Consider the following 22,780-nt stretch of genomic DNA (forward strand, 5'->3'; position numbering starts at 1 on the left):
TCATTCACCTTCTGCCGAGACCAGCTCGGCGACTCGAGGTGAGTGACGGGTGCCGCAAGCTTGAAGAAGACACAGACACAGACTGAAGAGAAAAGTGGGACGGGGGGGGGGGGGGGGGGGGGGGGGGGCTCAAGACCTCTGGGATCAAGAGCCCCGCTGACTCATCCCAGGCTGCTTTTATTGAGTTCGTGGGCTAACATTCTCAGGTTACACTCATAAACAATCAAAGGCCTCACATGACTGAGGCAATTATCTTTGTTTACTTCCTGGGTCCGAGTTGAGCAGGTGTGGATCTGAGCTGGGGGTGGAGAGCAAAACAGCCCTGGGGGCAGGAGACCTCTCTCAGATATTGGGGGTCTGTGCCCCACCTGTGTTGGCCCCTCTGCGACTGCGCCTGTCTTAGGTTGATCCTCCCTTGAGGAATCTTACCCGTCTCTGGCTAACCAGTCATCCTCCAGGGCCAAACACGGTGATATAAGGAAGGCTCTATGCACCACCCCTGTTGGCCCCCCTGCGGCTGTGCCTGTCTTAGGTTGTTCCTCCTCTGAGGAATCTTACCCGTCTTTGGCTAACCAGCCATCCTTCAGGACCAAACAGGGTGATATTAGTCTCCACGCCCCGCACCCTCAGCTCCTCCACTGCTCAAGCAGGACATTCTGAATCCCATCGCTGGGCCCACATACTTCAACATTTTCAATGTTTCAAAAAGGTTCCAGAATGTCTTCCCACAACCTTCCACAACTTATTTTCTCACCATTAGCATTATTCTTTAGAATAAAACTTTATCCACAAAGGACCACTGTTAGGATAAAAGTATATTATCAGTGAAGAGTAGCATGTCAACCTGCTAGCACACATAAAAACCCTCTAGTACATTGGCAATAGTACATATTTGCACAGATTTCATCAGCCCAGCTCAGAATATAACATAGAAAAAGTACATTTTTGACAGAGATGATGGGGATGAAGGAGGCAACCTTAGTCACTAGAGTAAGAAATACTAAAATTACACATTATCTATCTCACAAATTTGCCTACATCCAGTGTTTAAATTGTTACGATAATATCTGAATACTCTCAAAGAGAGTCCAGCAAGAAACCATCAGTCCCAGGGAGGTGGCATTAATCTCACATCGAGTACATATCCTAGAAGGGCAGCACTCACTACATATGTACTCACGACTAACCTGACGCCCAGAGGCCAGCTCCCTCTTTTTAGGGAGCCACAGGACAGACTGACCATCCCTCAATGTCTGACCTTCTTGCAGACCCACGGCAAAGCAACTTCACAGCTAGAGGCTTGGAGACCACCTCGGCTGATGGTACCACACTTCTGTACCAAGCTGTTTGCAAGAATTCTGTAAGAAATCATAAAAATCAATCACTTAAGGTGACATGTAGAGTAAAGGGGTTCTAAGGCATGAAGGGATGAAAAATGAGCAAATTCTTTCTCCTATTCAGACCTCACTTCTCTCAGCTCCCAAAACAGCAGAATAAAAACTGCTCATTACCCTCTTTAAATTGTCATCCTTTTTTTTTTTTTTTTTGCCCTTATCTACTGTTGATTTCCTTCCTTGTTTCCTATTTCCTTTCCTCACCCTTTCCTCTCCTCTCCATCTGTTATCCTTAATCTATTTCCCCAGACATATAATTTCTCTTCCCCTTTTCTCCCCCTCCCTTCCTTTCTCTCCCTAACCCACCCCCACCCCCCACCCCCCTGCTGGCCGCCCCCCCCAGCACTCTTTTGAAGCCCCTTACCTTGAGGCGTTTAAGACTGATCCATCTTCCCACCTCCAGCCAGAATTGTTTCTTAGACCAATCCAGTAAAAGTCCTGACTGAGGAAATTTTGGAGTGGAAACTAAGGGAGAGGTTGAAGAAGATGAAAAAAGGTAAGAAAAATGCAGAAAGTCAAAGAAGAGATTTAGTGTCATGGTCAAGCTGTTATTCCTTATACCCTCTCTCATCACCATTATTATGGACTGAATGTTTGTATTCCCCCCCAAATTCATATGTGGAAGCTCTGACACCACCATGTGATGGTATGAGGAAGTAGAGCCTTTGAGAAGTAATTAGGTTTAGACGAGGTCATGAGGGTGTAGCCCACAGTAATGATGGGATGAGTGCCCTTAAAAGAAGAAGAGACCAGAGCTCAATCTCTCTCTGTCACATGAGGACACAACAAGAGGGCAGCTGTCTGCAAGCCAGGAAGAAGTTTCTCACGAGAAACCAAATATGCCAGCATCTTGATCTTGGACTTCTCAGCCTCCAGAACTGTGAGACATAAATGACTGTGGCTTAAGTTCCCCCACCCAGTCTATGGCTTATAGCAGTCCAAGCTGACTAAAACAACCACCTACTCCAAATAACTAATCTCTCTTTCAAACTCTCACTCTAGAGATTTGTTGGTTGCAGAGTGGAACACTTCCTAGAATTGAGCTTCAAGCCTATAATTGCATTCTTATAACATGACAGATAAGATAAATATTACAACTCTACCTTCCATTGCAACTTCCTCCTTGATTGGATGAAGCAACAAATAGGTTAGGTATTCAGATAACTTTGAAAGGAAAAAAAAGGCTAAATACTGCTATGAAATCATATTTCTCATTACCACTTAATACATACATTATTATTAAATTTGTAGCAATATACTCGGGTTTTTTCCCACTAAACTCCCATACTCTAAGTCCTCATCCGTCTTGCATATGACAAGGAAAACAAAACAAAACAAAACAAAACCACCGTTCTTAAGGAAAAAGCTGATGGCAAAATTAGGTTGGCTCTGCCCCTATATGTCCCATGCTACCCACTAGAATAGAAATAAGAGTCTTTGCTCTATAGAATTTGATAGTCAAATGAAAGAGTTTATATCCTAAGTGAATTGTCTCTTTAAATAAAATGAAATAAAATAAAGGACAAATCCCAGGAGATTAATTTTGTCTAGGATTTGGTGTTAGGGTAATAAATATATTTTGCAACAAATAAACTATCACCTTGGATTTGAAAATTGCTTTTGGTACAGAGTTTCATTGTGATGTTGAATTTTCACATCGCACGCGGTGTTAATGTTGACAAGTACTGTGCTTGTTCGTGAGCAAGAAGGGTAAAATTATGAGCCTGAAGACCAAAAAATTGATGAGAAACAGTTACATATAAAATAAGAAACTCAATGTTTGTATATGTTTTAGTGTATGAGTGAATATTGAAAGGTATTCATACATCTCTACACAGATACCAAAGCCTCTCAGTTATGTGTAGTGGGCAAGTATAAATGTGTTCAGTAGCATTCACGGACATCAGTAACTGATGTTTCTGTGTGTCCAGAAAGTGATGTACGTATAATTAATAACATAATTGCTTAGCCTCTTCTCTTTTACTTTTTATTCGAATTCCCTGAAGTCACTTCAAATCCCTTGTAAAAGACAATGGAAAACAAATAAGAAACCATTAAAAGTGTTTCTCTGTTCCTTCTATTTTGCTCTCAGGAATATTGTTTTTCAGTGTTTTTGTTTGGTTGTTTGGTTGGTTTTGTTTTCTCTGAATTAGAGTTTGATCTCATAGATGTTAAACAAAAAGAACTTAACTTGTTCCCATGATCATATATTTCCAGACCGTTTGCCTCAAGCCTCCTTCCTGCATGAATATGGTGGGTTAATCTGCCATTTCATCTGGCAGTAGCCATCACACAGAGCTTCATACTCTAAAATTCAATGAACTTGCCTTGATCTCTCTTCTTTCTCTGTAAATGTCTCTCCTTCAGAAGAATAGAAGCTCAAAAGAGGGCAGTGACATATGCTATCTCACAGTAATGTAGTGGTCGGACTTGGACTAGAACCCAAGGCCTCATCATGCCCTCTACTGAGGTAGTCCATCTGTCTGTAACTCATCCCTCTCTTTAAACTGTACTGTCTCTAGCCCTGAAAAAAATCATGACATTCCTAGGATGTGCCAAGAAATATGCACATTCAGCAAGCTAAGATACTGTACATTCTCTTTGGTAAATCAGGCCAAGATGACAATGTAAACATATAACATTGGATTCCAGTATTGATTGCTTTCCTTGGGGATCCCGAAGTTGCCACAGAATAGGTTGATGTATAAATAAGGATGTTTATTAAAACTACTGCATCTTATTTCTCATTATACCCAAGGTCAGGTATTCTAAAACCTGGGCTTAAAGAGGGAGACCCAAGGTGGCAGAATATTCCTGGATTTCCTTCAGGCAATCCGAAAAACCTTCTTTAGAGATGTTTGAAACATCAAGGAAAATTACTCTCTTCTTCAAGTTGCAGGGAAAAAAAAAACTTCCTAATTTTGCTCCAAAGTTATATATTTTTATTCATTTTAACATGTCAGTATTTTCTAATGACAGCTTAATTAGTTGAATACCTTTGGAAGAAAATATTGCTTTTTTATCCGGGAACTACTGAGAAAGCAGTGAAATTTCAACTCTCTGGGATTATTATGATGCCACCAGATGTCCCATTTTACGTCATCATTTTTATTCAACTCTAGGAAGATGGTTGCCAAGGAGTAAGAATTCAAAGACTGCTCTGAAACGTGTCTCTGGACTAGCTCCCTTTTACCATCTTGGAGACTTTCACTGGCATGAATAAAGGGTTTCTTTTCTAAAGTCAAGAGAGGCATAAAGCCTCTTTGCGCCCCCACATTTATTTCTCAAAGTTCTGGAGGCTGGTACTAAAATCAAGGTGGTAGTAGATCTGGTGTCTTGTGAGAGCTGCTTCCTGGTTTGCAGAAGGCCACCTTCTCGTTGTATCCCCACATGGTGGACAGCAGAGAGAGAGGCAAGCTTTCTCATGTCTCTTCTTAGAAGGGCACTAGTCCCATCATAGAGGCTCCACTCTCATAACCTAATCACCTTCCAAAGGCCTCATCTCCAAATACCATCTCATTGAGGATCACAGTGTGAATTTTGGCGGGACACAAACATGCGGTCCACAACAGAGATAGGATAAGTCTTTTGTGCTATTTTCCATGTTCAGAATCATCTATATTTACTCTTCATTGGATTTCAATCTTAGCTTCCATTGAAGACGTACAGCTGTGGTGGCTTCTAGATGAAGCATTTGAAAAATCAGTTCAGTTTGCTTATCTATACTTCCTTCCCCAATAATCTATCTCCTATGATATCTTTGTTCTCTCAGGACAGAGTATCCTGAAAACAATTATGTCTTACGTTGGTATGGTACTTTAAGGTTTACAAAATCCCTTTGCATTCATTCCTAATTTCATTTGAAATCCTAGATTTACAGTAGGGCATTTAGAAAATTGAAACAAAAACAATTTACCTAAGTCTAACACTTGCCCTGTTCCTGCCACTGGAAAATGAACAAATTGTTTAATCTGGCTGAGCCTTAATTTCCTTATGAGGATTTAGGTTAGATATTCTCTAGGATTTTTTCAAGTTATAAAATTATTGACAACCTCTAAGGTAGGCAAACATTATCAACCTCATCTTTGCAGGTGAGAAAACAGGTTCCCATGGGTAGAAGGTTCTACCCAAGGTTCCTTACTGAATAAGCAGCCAGGTTTTCTCTCCTAGTGCTGAGCTTTTACATTACATCAGGCTCACCCCTTTCAGTGTGAAATAAGATTACACTGTGCCCCGAATTATTTACTTACTAGGTTCCAGAGACATGAGCCTTCTTTTTGTTCTTTTAACATGCCAAGGTCATTTTTACTTTAGGGTCTTTATGTAGCTTTTCCTTCTGCCTGGAATACCCCTTCCCCTACATTTTCACATGGCTACCATTTAGGTCTAGGTCTCAGCTCAACTGTTACTTCTTCGAGAGGCCTTACTTAATTGGCCCATCTATACTAGTACTTACATTCACGAACATAACTCACATAACTCACTGTTTCACCTTTTTCAAAGCACATGTCACTATATTCATTTGTTTGTTCATTGTCTGTCTTTCCTCTGACTAAAATGTAACAGATTACAGCAAGAACTCTTGCTTACCACTGCATCTTCAGCACTTAGAAAAATACATGAAACTGTGTTCAATAATATGTATAGAAGTAAAGAATATAGAGTCACTTCTTATGCTACAAGAGATTAAAACCTTTTGAACACAAACACTGCATCCTTTACTCCCATCAGGTACTTAATTGTGTATGTTGGGGGTATGGAGGTTGGCTGAAGAGTAAAGGAAGGGTAGGATAGGTGAAATGACTTCCTAATTTTCAGAATAGCTCGAAATTTTTCATGCATTTCTTAAAAAACTTACTTAAAATGATTATTTAAATTAGGTGAAAAATGAGTTTTTCCTCATTCTTCTGCTGGAATTATAACAAAAACTGTCCATTTCTTTCTTCTCCTCCTCACTTCAAGGGGAGGAATGACAGCTAATAAAACACAGAAATGAACAAATACTTGCTCAAAAACCTCAATTAGAGTCTGAAGAGCTGGATTAGAAAATACTCACAAACTCCAACCCTACACTTAATTACTACTCTCAAGACCCATACACTTCTAAGTCACATGATCATGCCAGCTTACTACTTCTCACTGGTGAGGCTGGACGGTGCAAAGTTTTACTATATCACTTTAACCTGAAAACCAGTCCACCTGAAAGAAGGCTTTAAAACCAGAGTGTAATTATCTATTTTCTATGCACCCATGGAGTGTGTGTGTGTGTGTGTGTGTGTGTGTGTGTGTGACTGTAGAAGCCGCATAAAAGCATAAACAAGGGTGTTTCTTGCAAAGGTGCTACCTCAAAACTCTTGTCCTCCAGAAAGTGTGAACTAGAGCAATGAGGTGTTACATGTCATTTAGAATTAGTAATGTTTGGTTACATTTTAGAGAGAAAAAAGTGTAAAGCCTAAAAGCAAGATGAAGACAGAACAGGAACAAATGAAATGAGATACATTTTTTTCTTTCCTTTTCATCTTATTTTTAAGGTCAGTATTTATGCCTTACACACACACACACACACACACACACACACACACACACGCTTTTGTAGGTAATATTTAAAAATTGTAATTAAAATACTACTAAGGAATAGAGCATACTCCTTAAACTTCCAAAATTAACATGGTTTATAGGATATATTTAAGATATTTCAACCCATATGGAGATACACTAATAAAATAGCAAAGCTACTAAATTGGACATTTCTTTGATTGGCTAACTTAATTTCAGGGACTATATACTAAAGAAATAACCTCACAAAAAAAATTCACATAAATATGTTTGTAGCTGTATAAAATTTGGAAATAAGTAAAATTTTGTGTAGGAATATGAAAATAGTTAAGCAATAATAGAATAATACAGAAGCTTTAAAGATAAATATCTATCATAATTTAATGTTTGGGAAAAAAAGGAATGAAATAATGCTATGTGATAAAAGCAAAACATAAATACATGGTGTCCAAAAAGCCTAGAAACATAGGGTAAATATATATATTTTAAATAGTATGTCTGTTATATTTTCAAATTATATCATTCACATTTTTTTTCTTCAATCTCCAGACACTTTTTCAGGTTAAGTATTTAAAACAATACATGTAGTTATTAATTAGGGAAAAAAAGTATGATACAGAGCACCCATAAAGTCTATTGCCTTAAATTTAGAGGTATTTCACTTGAATACATGTCTGGAGGTTGAATAAAAATACATTGCGCACAGTACCTGAAAATGTAACTAACATACTATTTAAAACTAAGTTTCTCCTATGTTTCCAGACTTTTCAAATATATCTTATAGAATGTAAACATTGATGACTATCATATAAAAACATGCAGATACATTGAGATTTAAGGAAAAAGTGACAGGCTACAAATTACTAGAATTTAATATTGGTAAGAATTTCCCCTATAATTTTGTGCGTGTGCACAATACTAACAGTTAGTAAGCCTTGCTCTGTGCATCAGAACACTCTCTTTAAAAGAGTGTAAAACGCTGGAGTCTCAGCAGCTCGAGTGGCAGCAGGACCCGCAGCGCACCTTTGCTAGGGCTCTCGGTGCTGCTGCCCACAGGTACCCGGCACATGCCGCCCATGCGATGCCCAGGAAGAAGGTTGGCTCCGCCCAGAAAGCCGCAGAGGAGGAGCCCAAGAGATGAGCGAAGCTGTCAGCTAACCTGCTCCTGCAAAAGTGGAAACCAAAGTGGAAGCCAAAAGAGGCGGCAGGAAAGGACAAATCTTCAGACCAAAAAAAAGTGCAAACAAAAGGGGAAAGAGCAGCAAAAGGAAAACAGGCCTAAGATTTACCTGCAGAAAACGGGGGAACTAAAAACGAGGAGAGTCCTGCCTCTGCTGAAGCAGGAGAGAAAGAAACCAAGTCTGATTAATGTCACACAGCCAGCCTTATCAGTGGTCCCTATCTCCTTCTTGTACAATCCAGAGGAATATTTTTATAAACTATTTTGTAAATGCAAAATTTTTAGTAGCTCTAGACACGTTTTTAAGAAGGAGGGAATCCCATCTCATCCCATTTTTTAAGTGCTAAATGCTTTTCTTTAAGAGGTGAAATCATTTGCTGGTTGTTTATTTTGGGGGGAAGTACAGCCAGAAAATAGTGGGATATTGCATACAGAGGTTTTGATTGTCTTGGGTGTCAGATTAACATTCCATAGATAGGGGTAGTTTTTACACCCGCTAATACAAAGCATACTAAATGGCAATTTGGAGTCAGTCGTGCATTTAACATGTCTTGGAACACTTTGAATTATTTTTCCTCCAATGTTGGTTTTGGTAGAACTGTTTCCTAAAGAAAACCACACCTTAATATCGGCTCTGCCTGTCAAAATTTTGTGCACTCTGTAACATCTTTGTTCTGGGTAGTCCAGTTTTCCTAGTAACTTTGTTAATGTGCTGTGAAAGACTGAAAATTCATATGCGGCATATATGATATTAAATTGTGAATCAGTGGGACTTACGATGTAACAATGTATCAACCCTTGAAGGCATTGGTACTTGATATCCTGTTAAGAAAAGCTTTCCTTGGGACTTCCTTGCTGGTGCAATGGTTAAAAATCTGCCTGCTAATGCAAGGGACACGGGTTCAATCCCTGGTCCTGGAAGATCCCACATGCAGGGGAACAACTAAGCCTGTACATTACAACTACTGAGCCTGTGCTCTAGAGGCCCTCAGGCCACAACTATTAAGCCTATGTGCCACAACTACTGAAGCCTGCATGCCTAGAGCCTCCTCAGCAAGAGGAGCCACTGCAATGAGAAGCCTGTGCACCGCAACAAAGAGTAGCCCCCACTCCAGGCAACTAGAGAAAGCCTGCACACGGCAATGAGCAGCCAAGAAAGAAAGAAAAGAAAAGCCTTCCTCCAGATTTTAAATTGGAGAGCCACTGGGATACTTCAGAAAATAATTACAATCACATGGTTTTTTAGATTTTTGGTACGTATGTTAAGAATTGTGCATAAAGTTAAATTTCTGTGCACTGATCTTCAAAACAGCCAATACAATTTCAATCATGAAAGAAAAAATAGTGAAACACTGTCCATCAACAGGTGAATGGATAAACAAAATGTGATCCTATCCATATAATGGAATATTATTCAGCCATAAAAAGGAATGAAATTCTGATACCTGCTACAGCACAAATCAACCTTGAAAACATGCTAAATAAAATAAGCTAGATACAAAAGGACATAATAGGCAAATTCAGAGAGACAAAGACTAGAACAGCGGTCACCAGGGGCTGGGGGGAGGCATGGTAGGGAGTTACTGCTCAGTGGGTACAGAGTTTCTGATGGGATGCTGAAAAAAGTTCTGGAGATGAATAGTGGTCACAGTTGTACAACAATGTGAATATACTTAATGCCACTTAATTGTATACTTGAAAATTGTTAAAGTAGTAAGTTTTATGTTATTCATGTTTTAACACAATTTTTTTTAAGTTAAAAGAAAAAGATAGTGAGAAATAACCTATCTACCAAACATATGCTTTGAGGTGAAGTTCACAGTGGCTGCTTGATCCCTTTATGAAGGAAGGGTGATAGAAAACACACACATTACCAGACTACAAAGACCTCCAGTAAAACAATTCTCCTACCATCTACCATGTGTTTCCAGCCATTTAGTTCAATCTTCTGACATATCACTTCAGATTTTCTCATAAGGGAAATACTCAATTCAAAAAATCATAATTTACTTTGTGATACATATTTTACTGAAGTTTCACATCCTGGGAGACAGAAGAGAAAAAGAAAAGTTATTTTGACTCTGGGCTTTATTTTGAGCGCGTCAAGGAGAATTAGTTAAAGTGGAAAAGAAGAAAAACTAAAATTAAGTGATTCCTACTATGCTAAAAGAAAAAAAAGCTTTCATATAGATTTTCTCATTTAATATTTGTAACTGTTCTGGAAAAGATTTTCTCCACTTGGTACATGAGTAAATTGAGAGTCAAAAAGTTTAAGAAAATTGCTGAAGCTCACATATCTAGTAAGCAATTTAGTAAAAACAAACTTAGGACTTGCTGGGACTTCCCTGGTGGAGCAGTGGCTAAGAATCTACCTGCCAGTGCAGGGGACACGGGTTCGAGCCCTGGTCTGGGAAGATCCCATATGCCGAGGTGCAACTAAGCCTGTGTGCCACACCTACTGAGCCTGTGTTCTAGAGCCCGCAAGCCACAACTACTGGGCCCATGTGCCATAACTACTGAAGCCCGAGTGCTCTAGGGCTCAAGTGCCACAACTACTGAGCCCACATGCTGCAACTACTGAAGCCCATGCACCTAGCGCTCACGCTCTGCAACAAGAGAAGCCACTGCACTGAGAAGCACATGCACCACAAGGAAGAGTAGCCCCCGCTCACCACAACTAGAGAAAACCTGCAAGCAGCAATAAAGACCCAATGCAGCCAAAAAAACAAAACAAAAAACAAAAAAACCCACGAACAAACAAAAAAAAACTCATCTGTCTGAAAGATACTAAGCTCTTTCCGTTACCTGAATCTACTTTAAATTATCGGGGAAAGTGACCATGTTACCATAATGTTTGTACTGCAGTATCCACAGAAGGAAACTTGGATATAATTAGATGTAAAACCCTAAATACAAGAAAAGCCAATATCGAAATTTCAGGGAGTAGATATGGACAATTCCAAAGTCATACACTCTAACAGGGACGATGGTTCAAGTTGAATTAGAGATTGTTAAAGCTATAAAGTCTGATGATATAATCTCAAATTATGATAATGAGGAAGAAAAATCCAGGCAACCGAGATCAACAACAATCTCAGGGCAAGGAGCGTCAGGATAGATGAAAAGCAACCAAAGTATTTCCACAGGGAACTCTCTAGTCAACATATATTTTAAAATAACACACCAACAACCATAAGAAACAAAAGTTAACATCTGAAATAAATTTAGCTATCTGGGGAAAAAAATGACAACAAAAATCAAGAATTTGAACATATCTAAAGATCTAAAGATAAATTCAAAGAGCAAGAAGAGCAACAAAGAGCAGAGATGCCATAACATAACCAAAACACTGAGGAAATAATAGAGCGATTCGATTTCAATTTTGTTTTTATTTTCTCAAAAATAAAATAGAACTTGAAGTCCAAGATAGAAAAAAGATAAGTGAGCACCTCACTATTTTAAAAATATTTAAGTCCCAAGGACTATATAATATATATTCCAGATTGAAATTCAAATAATTTTCTAAACATGTATAGAAAAGGCACCAGAAGATAAATAATTGTAAAAGTTATCTTATTTTTCAGCATGCACGAGATGGATTCTGGAAGCTGTCAAATACAGTATTTCTGTAAGACTTTAAAAGGTAGGTTGATGTGGAATTTAAAATCTGGCTCTGAAAAAAAAAGTTTGGCTCTACCAGATTGGTAGCCTTGGACTTATTCACTAACTCTTTTGAATTTTATTCACTCATTAATGAAATTGAGAGGTTGTATCCTATAAAGTGGATATACTTTATAGGATATGCTGTGAAGATTAAGAACAACAGGGACAGGACTTCCCTGGTGGTGCAGTGGGTAAGAATCTGCCTGCCAATGCAGGGGACACAGGTTCAATCCCTGGGCTGGGAGGATCCCATATGCGGCAGAGCAACTAAGCCAGTTCACCACAACTACTGAGCCTGCGCTCTGGAGTCCGAGATTGACAACTACTGAGCCTGCGTGCTGCAACTACTGAAGCCTGCATGCCTAGAGCCTGTAATCCGAAACGAGAGAAGCCACCGCACTGAGAAGCCCCCACACACTATAAGGAAGAGTAGAGCAGCCACAACTAGGGAAAGCCTGTGTGCAGCAATGAAGACCCAGCAACGAAGACCCAACGCAGCCAATAATAATAATGATAATAATAATAAATAAATAAAAATTTTAAAAATTCTTTTAAAAAAGAACAATAGGCTTCCCTGGTGGCACAGTGATTAAGAATCTGCCTGCCAATGCAGGGCACATGGGTTCGATCCCTGGTCTGGGAAGATCCCAAATGCTGCAGAGCAACTAAGCCTGTGCACCACAACTACTGAGCCTATGCTCTAGCCTGTGAGCCACAACTACTGAAGCCCATGGGCCTAGAGCCCATGCTTCAAAACAAGAGAAGTCCCCACACACTGCAACTAAGAGTAGAGCAGCCACAACTAGAGAAAGCCTGTGCACAGCAACAAAGACCCAATACAGCCAATAAATAAATAAATAAATAAATTTTTTAATAAATAAATAAAAGCCACTGTAAATCCCTTCTGTTTTAAATTTAAAAAATTAAAAAACCAATGGAATAGAATAGAATAGCTGTCCCATAGCAAGTGCTCAACACATGGTAGTTTCTATTTTTATTATTTTTATTATAAACTTTGCTATAATTGATCTAAGATAGAGGTGGACTATAGTTATGTATCTTACTGAAAAACAACTATTTAACAGCGTAAGAGGGACACTTCTGATAGCCTTGTAGCCTCTAGCATATAGCAACCTAATTCTGTGGCACTCTTCTCCACCAGTGGAATGTCAGTTAGAAAACTTCAGTTTTAATAGACCCACGTGCTCTTTTGGAAGCTGTTTAGACCTAAGTATGATACTAGGAATAGCAAGCATATCTTAAAATAGTATGTAAATCTTGCCATGAGAACAAAAGAATAACAACACTGGTACAAGAGAGTCAGCAGATCAGATATATCAAGTTGGTTCTACAGAGTCTGACAAAAACTGAGGGCAAGAAAAATAATTAGGCTGCAGAACTAAGCAAAATTTCACAGGAACGTCAGAAGCAAGACGTATCTGTAGTTGCTCTCAAGTCTCTCAGGGATATTCTAAGAGGGTAGGATATCCTCTCCAGTACTGACTTGAACCAAGCAGCCTTGAGAAAAAATCAACCAGTTCTGGAAAAGTGACCCGTCTAACTCTGCTCAGCTTACTCGATAGCACAGTAGGATTTACAGTATGTTAAGAAAGAATGGAAAGACAAAATCCTTTCACACTCATCCATCCCTCCAGGGGACCTCAGAGAAACAGAAATATCCCCAACTCCCAGATAGCCTGTGCCTCATCTCTCCTTACCACACAGTGCAATTATAGTAGCTGCTACACCACACTTTCTGAAGCAGTGTCTTGCATTATGACTCACTACTCTGTTTATCAGTATTTGCCCAACAGTGTTTCAAGTTCTTTGCTCACTTCTGCTATTGATTTCAGTCAGCCCAAGAATTCAGATGCAGCTATATCAGAATAAGAATAGGAGTTGCTGCAAAAGAAATCCGGAAAGCAAGGTTATTATTATTAGATGCCATAAAACCACGATTTCATATGTCTAATGAATAGACCTCAGTGCATTCTGCCACCTAGTTTACAGAAGGCATAAAGGAAAAGTAAGTCACAGAGGTAGACTGATTTGAAGTTAGATTCTATGCAGAATTTCAAAAGAATGAGTATTCTTTTGACAGACGAGAATCTAGATGCTTTCATCTTCTCTTAAAATAGGAAGCTACAGAATTTACAGACTATATGTTTTTTCCAGCTGTGTTAGAGTAATTAATTACCTCTCAGAATTTCCCCAAGGGATGTTAATATAGTTGAATCCTTAATAAACTGTTCTCTGTGATTCTGCCCCTAAAAGAAGATGTAAAACAATATCCAAATACAAAAATCAGCGTGAAATTAGCACAAAAACCTAAACAGGATTCCTTATTTTCTTTGTATATGTTATTTAAGTTGACAAGTTAAAATTTGATTGATTTTTATACCAGGTTGCCTCAGGATGTCAACTCCTTATGTTACTTTGAGATGCTCTAGGATTAATAAAGAGCTCTCCTCCTGACCACTGGGTGGATGAGAAGGATCTGAGAGGCCAGTAGGAAGTGGAGCCTACCGGCTCAGCTCCGTGAGGAGTTTAAAATCACACACACACACACTCTGTCCTTCCTTCTTTCTCATGTTTCTGAAACTGCTTCTTCCTCATGCCCTCCCTACAACCCTAACTGTTTCCTAGCCTCGAACTTACTGGATTCCAATGAATGAGGGCCAAACATTATAAAGAGGGCCTTTAAGTCCTTGCCATGCCTCCTTGTCCCCACACTATCTCTTTTCCCCTCCCTCCCAAGTTCCACCAGCTGTTGCCTAGGAATCTGCTTCCTCTTTATTGTTAGATGCACATGTTTCTGGATCCAATGCTTTCTTTTAATTAGACCTATATTTCTGGTCTAATTCCTCTCTGTAATACTCACCATCCTTCCACCTCCAATACACACACATACATGCATCACACCTTTGCAAGCATCTGGGTCTATAACAGGGTTGTTGGGTGAGGCAGGGAAAGGGGAAGGAGAGGGAAGAAGTCAGGGGCAGAGGAGGAGAAAAGAAGGGAAAGACAGAGAAAAGGAGAGGGAAAGGAAATAATATTCCTTTTGCTCCTCAAAAGAGGATACGTGATACATTTGAACAGCATTCACCAACAAAACAGCCTACATTTGCTAAATGTTTGCATTTACCATTTCCTGGTTGTCTTTAAACATGAGGAGATGTGCATCTTTGGCTAAGCAGAATTCCAGGCTAGAATTCCAGTTCTTTTTTTCCACTGAGAAGTAATAACAGTGGTCACCATACCACATCCAGAGGTCTGGGCAGCCAGGACAGCCAGCACAGGTGGAGAACTTGGAACCTGGAAAGGAAGAGGACCAGGGTCACATCTTTGTGGATCACTCAGTCTCAGCAATGAAATGGGAGATAAAATGTCTTCCCTGCCCACTCCCTTTCAGATTAAAGTTTAGAGAAATGTATAACAATGCATGGCCTCAAATTAAATACCTCACAATGTCCAACCTGTCACTACTACTGTACGTTCCACCAAGCAAGGATGTGAAGGATGTGAAGCAGCATGGAAGGAAACGGGTGCAATCTGGCTGAGGACTGGGAGGACAGTCCCTGACTTGTGCTAGAGATCATTATGCACATGTGATATATACCCAACAGATAAAATAACTGTGTATTTGCATGAATGTATCAGCGTACTGTTTATATAGACATGGTGCATACATTGTGTAACTGCATAATGTACATTACTTAAATCGGGTGGGATCTTTTAGACTATGCAGCCTCAATCTGACACCTCATAATAGTGCAAAAGGACAGCAATTAGAAAGAGCAAACTTAACTAGAATAAAAACTTGTTTGGGGTTTTTTATCACAAATGTGATAAAATTAACTGGAAATTGGATAAAAAACTTAAACTTCAGCAAAAAGAATTTATTCTACATATTAAAAAAGATTTTCTGACAAAGATATCAGATGCTAAGGTAAAAAGTGATACAATTCTTCTCACTGAGTGCTTTTTAATACAGAACACTCTCATTCATTTAAAATAGTTGGGTTACAGTTCTGTGAAAATGAAAGGGAACTGAATAAGCATTCAAGGTAATTTCAACCAAAATTCCATAATTCTATTGATTTTCTGCTTTCACAAAATGTATTTGTATAAACTCACCACAAGCACAATTCCACAACAGGGAAGTACGAGCCATTATATCAAGTGAGCACATGTAGATACTTAATTGCAGAGTAGATTATATATCTAGTCTAGATTTGGGAGTTAAAAAGTGGGGAAAGTAGTCCTTTTTAATGTAAATATTAGACAACCTCTCTGTAAGAAGGCCTTCATGGGGGCAACATAGGGTTCTGGAGACTGAGCTGTAAAGTTGATGCCTTATAGATTTATGCTTTTTCCATACAACTGTGACCTTACCCAGCCTGAAGGAGAAATTCCCAACTTCTCTGGGAGTCTCTTCTGTCAAAAGTAGGACTTGGGTCTTAGGTAGAGGTCCTAGGGCTGAACCCTTAGAATCTTAATTAATAAAGTCTGTCTAACCTGTCACTAACAATCATCCCCAGAAAACAACACCTAAGTTAGGACTCTGGATCGTGAAACAAAAATGGAAGCCTCTCTGGATCATCACATTTAAGGACCTAGAAGAACTAAATCTAGAAAAGTTCATTTTAGAAAATGTGAAAGCTCACTAAGTGGAAAAAGAAATAGAATGTGTCTAATTAAATTATGATATATCTATTACATGAAAAGTTAAACACAATATTATAATTATAATTTGATTTTCATGCTAAATATGGTAGTAGGTAGGAAAATGTTTATGACACAATATCAAATTAAAAAGCAATACACAAAATTATAAGCATACTATAATCAGAAATATACCCAGCCTTATTGAAAAAAGAGTGGGGTGAGGGAGATTTTAGAGGACTTGATTGATATACTGTAAAAAGAAAAAATACTTACACAAATGCATGTACTCAAAGACTAGAAGATTATGCCTGGAAGATGTTGCGTATGTTGGTGATTTATTTTGTTGGGACTATTTTTCATTTTTCAAAGTTTCTGTTATGTTATATTGCTTTTATAATACAAATTTTGGTTTAAGTTAGCACTTACCCCGGCACAGGATCCACTGGAATAGCAGCAAACTCACTAGAATGGCACACAGGAGCCCCAAAGCTATTGCCACATAAGAGAGACGGGATCTTGAAGAAGAAGCTGCAAGAATAGAATCCAAAGAAAAATCCTGAGTCAAAATAAAGTTGAAGGAAAAAACGTCAGGGAAGGATCGGCCTGGTTGGAACTGAGATCCAGGCCTTAACGATTCCTTTCCTGGATCTTTCAGGGACACGCTCTGAAGTCTAGAGTAGCCACCGTTATCTTTATCAAGGAACATACTTTACTCATCAAGTTACTTTTTCCTTTGAAATTGTGGCTTGCACAATCTCATGCTTTAGTGGTGAGAATATAAATTGGAACAACCTCTTCGGAGGGCAGTTTATCAGTGTCCCAAAATTACAAAGGCATTTACCTTTTGATTCAGCAATTTCTCTTTGAGAAACTTTTCCTACAGACATTCACAAACATACAAAATGTCATATTTTTTTTTCAAAATGTCATATTTTTAAGGCTACTCACGGCAATAATATTTGTAGGAAGAAAAGACTGAATTCAACCTAAATGTCTATCAATAAAAGATGGGTCAAATATATTCTGACATAGCCATAAAGTGAATATGCAGCTTTTAACAAAAGAATAAAGACAAGCTTCTTTCACAGATATGGAGAGATTTTCAAGGTATATAGTTAAGTGAAACAGTTAAGAAAACAGTCTTCTGTGAAACTGTATGTATGCTAATATGCATTTCTGAAAATAGACACATGCATCTGATAAAGTTGTTTGCCTTGGGGAGGGGAAATAGGTCAATGGGGACAGAGATGGGATTTTCTTCTGTACTTTTCGAATTTTGAACCATGTGATGTATGACCTATTCAAAATGGGAATAAATACAATTTGAATGAAAATAAAATAACTGATATCTCAGAAGTGCTTTGGAAACTGTTGTAATTGGAAGAGGGATCAGTTTACATTGATAACTCGTTTAAGGATGGGACACTACTTCAATATTAACTATGTGGCATACAAAGTATAGTTAAGAATGGCATTTTTTTTTCCATCTGGAAAATAGAAATTTTTTTACCCCAATTTTTTATTTTAAAGTTGTAGCAGTCCCGTAGTCTGATAGTGCAGGACTTGAGTGTGAGGAGCAAAAATCTATAAGTTAAGATATTTAAGTTCTAGTTTTGACTCCTTTATTTGGTAATTTGGAAATTGGAAAATAATTCTGCCTATTTGGGCCTCACTTACATGTTTAAATTTTAGGTAAATGATACTGTATATGTGTGTATCTATGCAGCATTTTGAACTTCTTAAAAGAAAGAAATCCATAGTGAAACATACCTTAAAATGAGAGCGTTTGCATGATAAATATTTGGACTGATAAATCCCAAAACACTTTATTTTTAGTGGCATAAAAAAATACATTTGCACTATAGAAGAATATTTAATGAAATAAATGTTGATTTTAGATGTTACACTAAATCTTAAGTATCAAAACATAATTGTATATGTGTAACCACAATCCAATTCAAAACATTAAGTGACATTTAATATTTTTAATGTATTTTTTTAAATATGCATATTAAAAGCTTCTTAGTGGAGTACTTTACTATAAAGTCAGCACAAAAAAGCAAACATATATCAAAATAGTGATAGTGATGATCACCACTTCATAAAATTTTTAGTGATTTTTATTTTCTTATATATATATTCTTATAGTTTCTCTAATTCCTATAATGAGCATGTAATACTTTTGTAAAGAGATTTTTTAGCATTATTTTAATGCTCTTAATCTATTTTCCCATTCCCAAGTACAGCATCCCAGAAAGCGGGTGTAGGAATGAACATACTGGCAATAAATAAGAATGTGCAATGTGCACTGCATATAAATTAAAAACCACCTGCCTAGAAATCAAAATAATTATAGTCAAGTTCCAACTTATCACCAGTTGTGTGATCTCACACTTATACTTTAAAATGTAGGGACCTCCCTGGTGGTCCATTGGCTAAGACTCCATGCTCTCAATGCAAGAGGCCCAGTTTCAATCCCTGGTCAGGGAACGAAATCCCACATGTTGCAACTAAAATAAGATCCTGCATGCTGCAACAAAGATTTCACATGCCTCAACTAAAGATCCTGTGTGCTGCAACTAAGACCGAGTGCAGCCAAATAAATAAATATTTTTAATAAATTTTAAAAAGTACATTCTTTTTGACTTACATTTCTATTCCTTAGAAATTAACACAGATAATTACCCCAAAGAAGGAAAAATATGTACAAATAAAAACATCGAATACTGTATAGTTTATAGTAATACAAATAATTCTAAATGTCTAAGTATACTGGAATTATTTAGCAAATTATAGCGGTGCTTTCAAAGGACAATACTAAAAACTGTAATAATAAGGCTCTGAAGCAAAAAGAGAGAAAGCTTATGGAGCTACACCAAAGAACATATCTCATGGGAGTTTACTGGCTAAGATATAAAATCAAATATTAATTTTGGCATTTACAGTTATATGCCTGTCTCAGAAAGTGTTTTCTCAGGGCTCTATGTAAAAATGGTTTGTTTCATCTTCAAATTCCCAAAAAATAACAGGGTCTACTAATCCGTAGTGTTCTTAATACCTTCTTCCTACCCCTGTCACCATTCTGGTATAACACTGTGGGAGGGGGGAAACCTAGTTATATGAATTAGCTGCTTTTCTGACAAAACCTTACTATTATCCAGTAGCAAAATTATTAGTGTCCTTCTCCTCATTTCATACTCAGAAAAACAGAGATGCCTAGAACTTACACAGCTGGTCCAAGGCTGCTCCAAACATTACCAAAGAGATAAACTTTTCCCAACAAAATTCGTGCTTTAGTTCAGGAGCAATAGAGTAACAGAACTGCCCAACTTGTGTTGCATAGATGAGATCACAGAAGTGAATGGTTAGAAAACGATTTACCTGAAACCTAAGATCAGATCCATAACCATATACCAAATTTTCATAGTCCAACTCTGGACTTCAAACTGAACCAAAAGTATTTCCTCAAATTACCCTCTAGTTTTCTGCATCCTCTACTCCAAACATATTCTCCATCCCATTCATTCCTCAGCCTATAGTGACCATGGACAGTTTTCCATACTAAATTGGTTAACTCACCTTTTTGCTGCCATCTGCAGTCATTCTGGGCTTGGGATGCAGTAGACAACGCTAATTCGGAATAAATAAGATTGTCAGTCATCTTAATCTAATATCTTTCACATTCAGTTAAAAGAGTAAAATAATACAAGCATGAGGAGACGTGTAAGTGAGGAAACAGCCCTATCTCTAAACTGCTAGCAGGAAACCTGAAGGTTTAAAAAAAAAATGGCTCAGCATGACAAAAACAGAAGTAATTTTTCAGGAAATGGTTCAAATTCTGGGGCTGCCTATAGAAATTAATAATCTAAACTGTGATTTTTTAATGTTTTATTTATTTAACCTCACCATACTCTCTAGATGCTCATTAAGCACATATTAAATTGACTCCCCATCTCACCCAATTCCACTGAGCAAGGAAACATTGCACTTAAATGCAGCAATTTCAATTATGAAAACTGGAATAAAGATGATAGTGGTTCCCAGCTATGAATTTATCTCAGATTTTATATTTGCTTTGTTTCCTTTTGAGAAAATAGATGCATGCCAAATGGGACTGGTTGCACTGTTTCTTGGAGGTTTTGGGTAGTGCTGTGAGTTAGAGAGAGGGACTGTGGGTTTGCATGTGCCTAGAATCATGGCAGAAATGGGCTATTGCCCAGATATATGTTTCGTGAATGTGCTGTACCCCTGTGTTCCCCAAGACATTCTCCCAACTGTGCTCTAATCTTTACCCTTCACAGAGTAAGAAATTCCATTGTTTTCTCTCCTTGTTCTCTTATTTTTACATGCAGAGACAACCATAAAGAGAAAGAAATTAAATACATACGTGTTAGTAATTTATTTCTAATAGGTGAAATCTTAATAAAAATTTAAAGAAAATATTTAAAAAAGGAATTGAAATTCCAAGAATAGATAAGGTCACCAAGATAGAACGTATAAAGACAGCGGAGAGGAAAAAGAGTAACAGGGAGAGCATACTAATGAAAAACTAATATAGTTCTATTTCCAGCTGTGACAGAGTGATACTGGACTTGACCTTCAGCCAAAACACTATATACGACAAAATACGTGAGGCTATTGTTTTCAAGCAACAGTTTTCAAGGACGGAACAGGCAGCACTGTGACCCTTGAGAGAACATAATGCACAAAGGTGAGTGCTGTGATCACCCTGGTATTCTGCCCAGGACCACTTTCTGGCCCACAGCAGGAAAATGAATCCTAAACAGAGCAGGAGTCTCACGAGGCTGAGCAGGCAGAAATCCAAGTTTTAAGCTATTTATGTGCCTGGAATTTGCAGATCAGAGTGACTGACAAAAGAGAGCGGCACAGAGAGAGGTGTCCAGAAGACATCGTAGGAGCTCATCCTAGGTCCCTGGCTGAGAGCTAGATGCGTAGACAGAGGACGAGACTCTGTGGTCCCTGCTGAGATGGCTTCCTGCACGGCCAACAGCTGAATAGTGAGACCGGTGGTGGTTCAGTGCTGACCAGCGTGAACAAAGAAATAAAACACAGCCTGACAGAACCAAAAAGATCCACCAATAATTTAGCTGCCTATGAGAACAAATGTTGATGCCCTTAAAAGGAAAACAACATAAACAACATGTGGTCTATATATATGTCAGGAGGGGGAAATTTCCCCCACTACCCTTCTAGAGTTCTTGTGGCTGGACTAATAATAAAATTGATGCAAGACAGATTAACAGGAGAAAAAGAAACAAATTTTATTCATACACATGGAGGACTTGTAGAAATGGGACCTAAGAAGCGGCCAAAGCATGCAACTTTTACACTTTTCAGTCAAAGAAACAATAAATGTGTGAGGAACTGACAGGACAAAGAAACTCAGGTTTTAGGTGACCCATCAGTGAAGAATCTAGGCAGAGTTTGGGTCTAGGGTGGTAAATTAAAGAAGTAACAAGGTTTGCTTATACAAGCTTCTCAGCCCCAAATTCCCTATCTTTGGTGATAAGGGGGGACTTCTACCTCCAGATGTGGCGAGTGCACCTTTCACATGAGAGACTTATTTCCTGCTTTCAGGGAGACAGAGAGGAAGGTCACAGTGCCCCTCTTGCATTGGCCATTTCTTAAGTAATTTTAATTCATAATAATCAATATGTCACTGCGGCACATTTGGGGGTGGCCTACCCTGGGCCCCAACATATACAATGAAATAATACTCAGTCTTTAAAAGGAAGAAAATCCTGTCACATCCTGCAACATGGATAAACCTTGAAGACATTATGCTAAATGAAATAAACCAATCACAAAGAGACAAATACTCTGTGACTCCGCTTATATGAAGTATTTAAAAGTAGTCAAATTCATACAAACAGAAAATAGATTGGTGGCTGCTAGGAACTGAGGAGAAGGAGAAATGGGGAGTTGTTTAATGGTTAGAGAGTTTCAGTTTTGCAAGATGAAAAACTTCTGAAGATCGACTACACAATAATGTGAATATACTTGTATTAGTCTGTTTAGGCTTCCATGGCAAAATGCTACAGACCAGATTCTTAAACAACAGAATTTTATTTTCTCACAGTTCTGGACACTGGAAGTACAAGATTAAGGGGCCCGCAGGGTGAGTGTCTAGTAAGAGCCCCTCCTCGGGTTGCAGCAGCCGCCTTCTCACTATTGTCTCACATGGACTGTCCTCTGTGCAGGCATGCAAAAGAGAGAGCTAGTGAGCTCTCTGCTCTCTCTTCTGATAAGGACACTAATCTGATCAGATCAGGACCTCACCATTATGACCTCATTTAAC

The 22,780-nt window shown here is 38.3% G+C and overlaps 1 protein-coding gene across 1 annotated transcript; it reads right to left on the bottom strand.

Annotated features, from left to right (window-relative positions):
• Window positions 1-1,246: 1,246 nt before the first annotated feature.
• KLRG1 (killer cell lectin like receptor G1) lies at window positions 1,247-20,122 on the bottom strand. The gene is made up of 5 exons (XM_057704141.1): window positions 20,041-20,122; window positions 16,888-16,989; window positions 14,939-15,108; window positions 1,759-1,859; window positions 1,247-1,358 (listed from the first exon to the last, which is right to left on the bottom strand). The coding sequence occupies exons 1-5, from the start codon at window positions 20,120-20,122 to the stop codon at window positions 1,247-1,249; spliced, it is 567 nt and encodes a 188-aa protein (XP_057560124.1).
• Between the last annotated feature and the right edge of the window lie 2,658 nt (window positions 20,123-22,780).

The sequence above is a fragment of the Hippopotamus amphibius genome, chromosome 12 (assembly GCF_030028045.1).
Source record: "Hippopotamus amphibius kiboko isolate mHipAmp2 chromosome 12, mHipAmp2.hap2, whole genome shotgun sequence".
NCBI lineage: Eukaryota > Metazoa > Chordata > Mammalia > Artiodactyla > Hippopotamidae > Hippopotamus > Hippopotamus amphibius.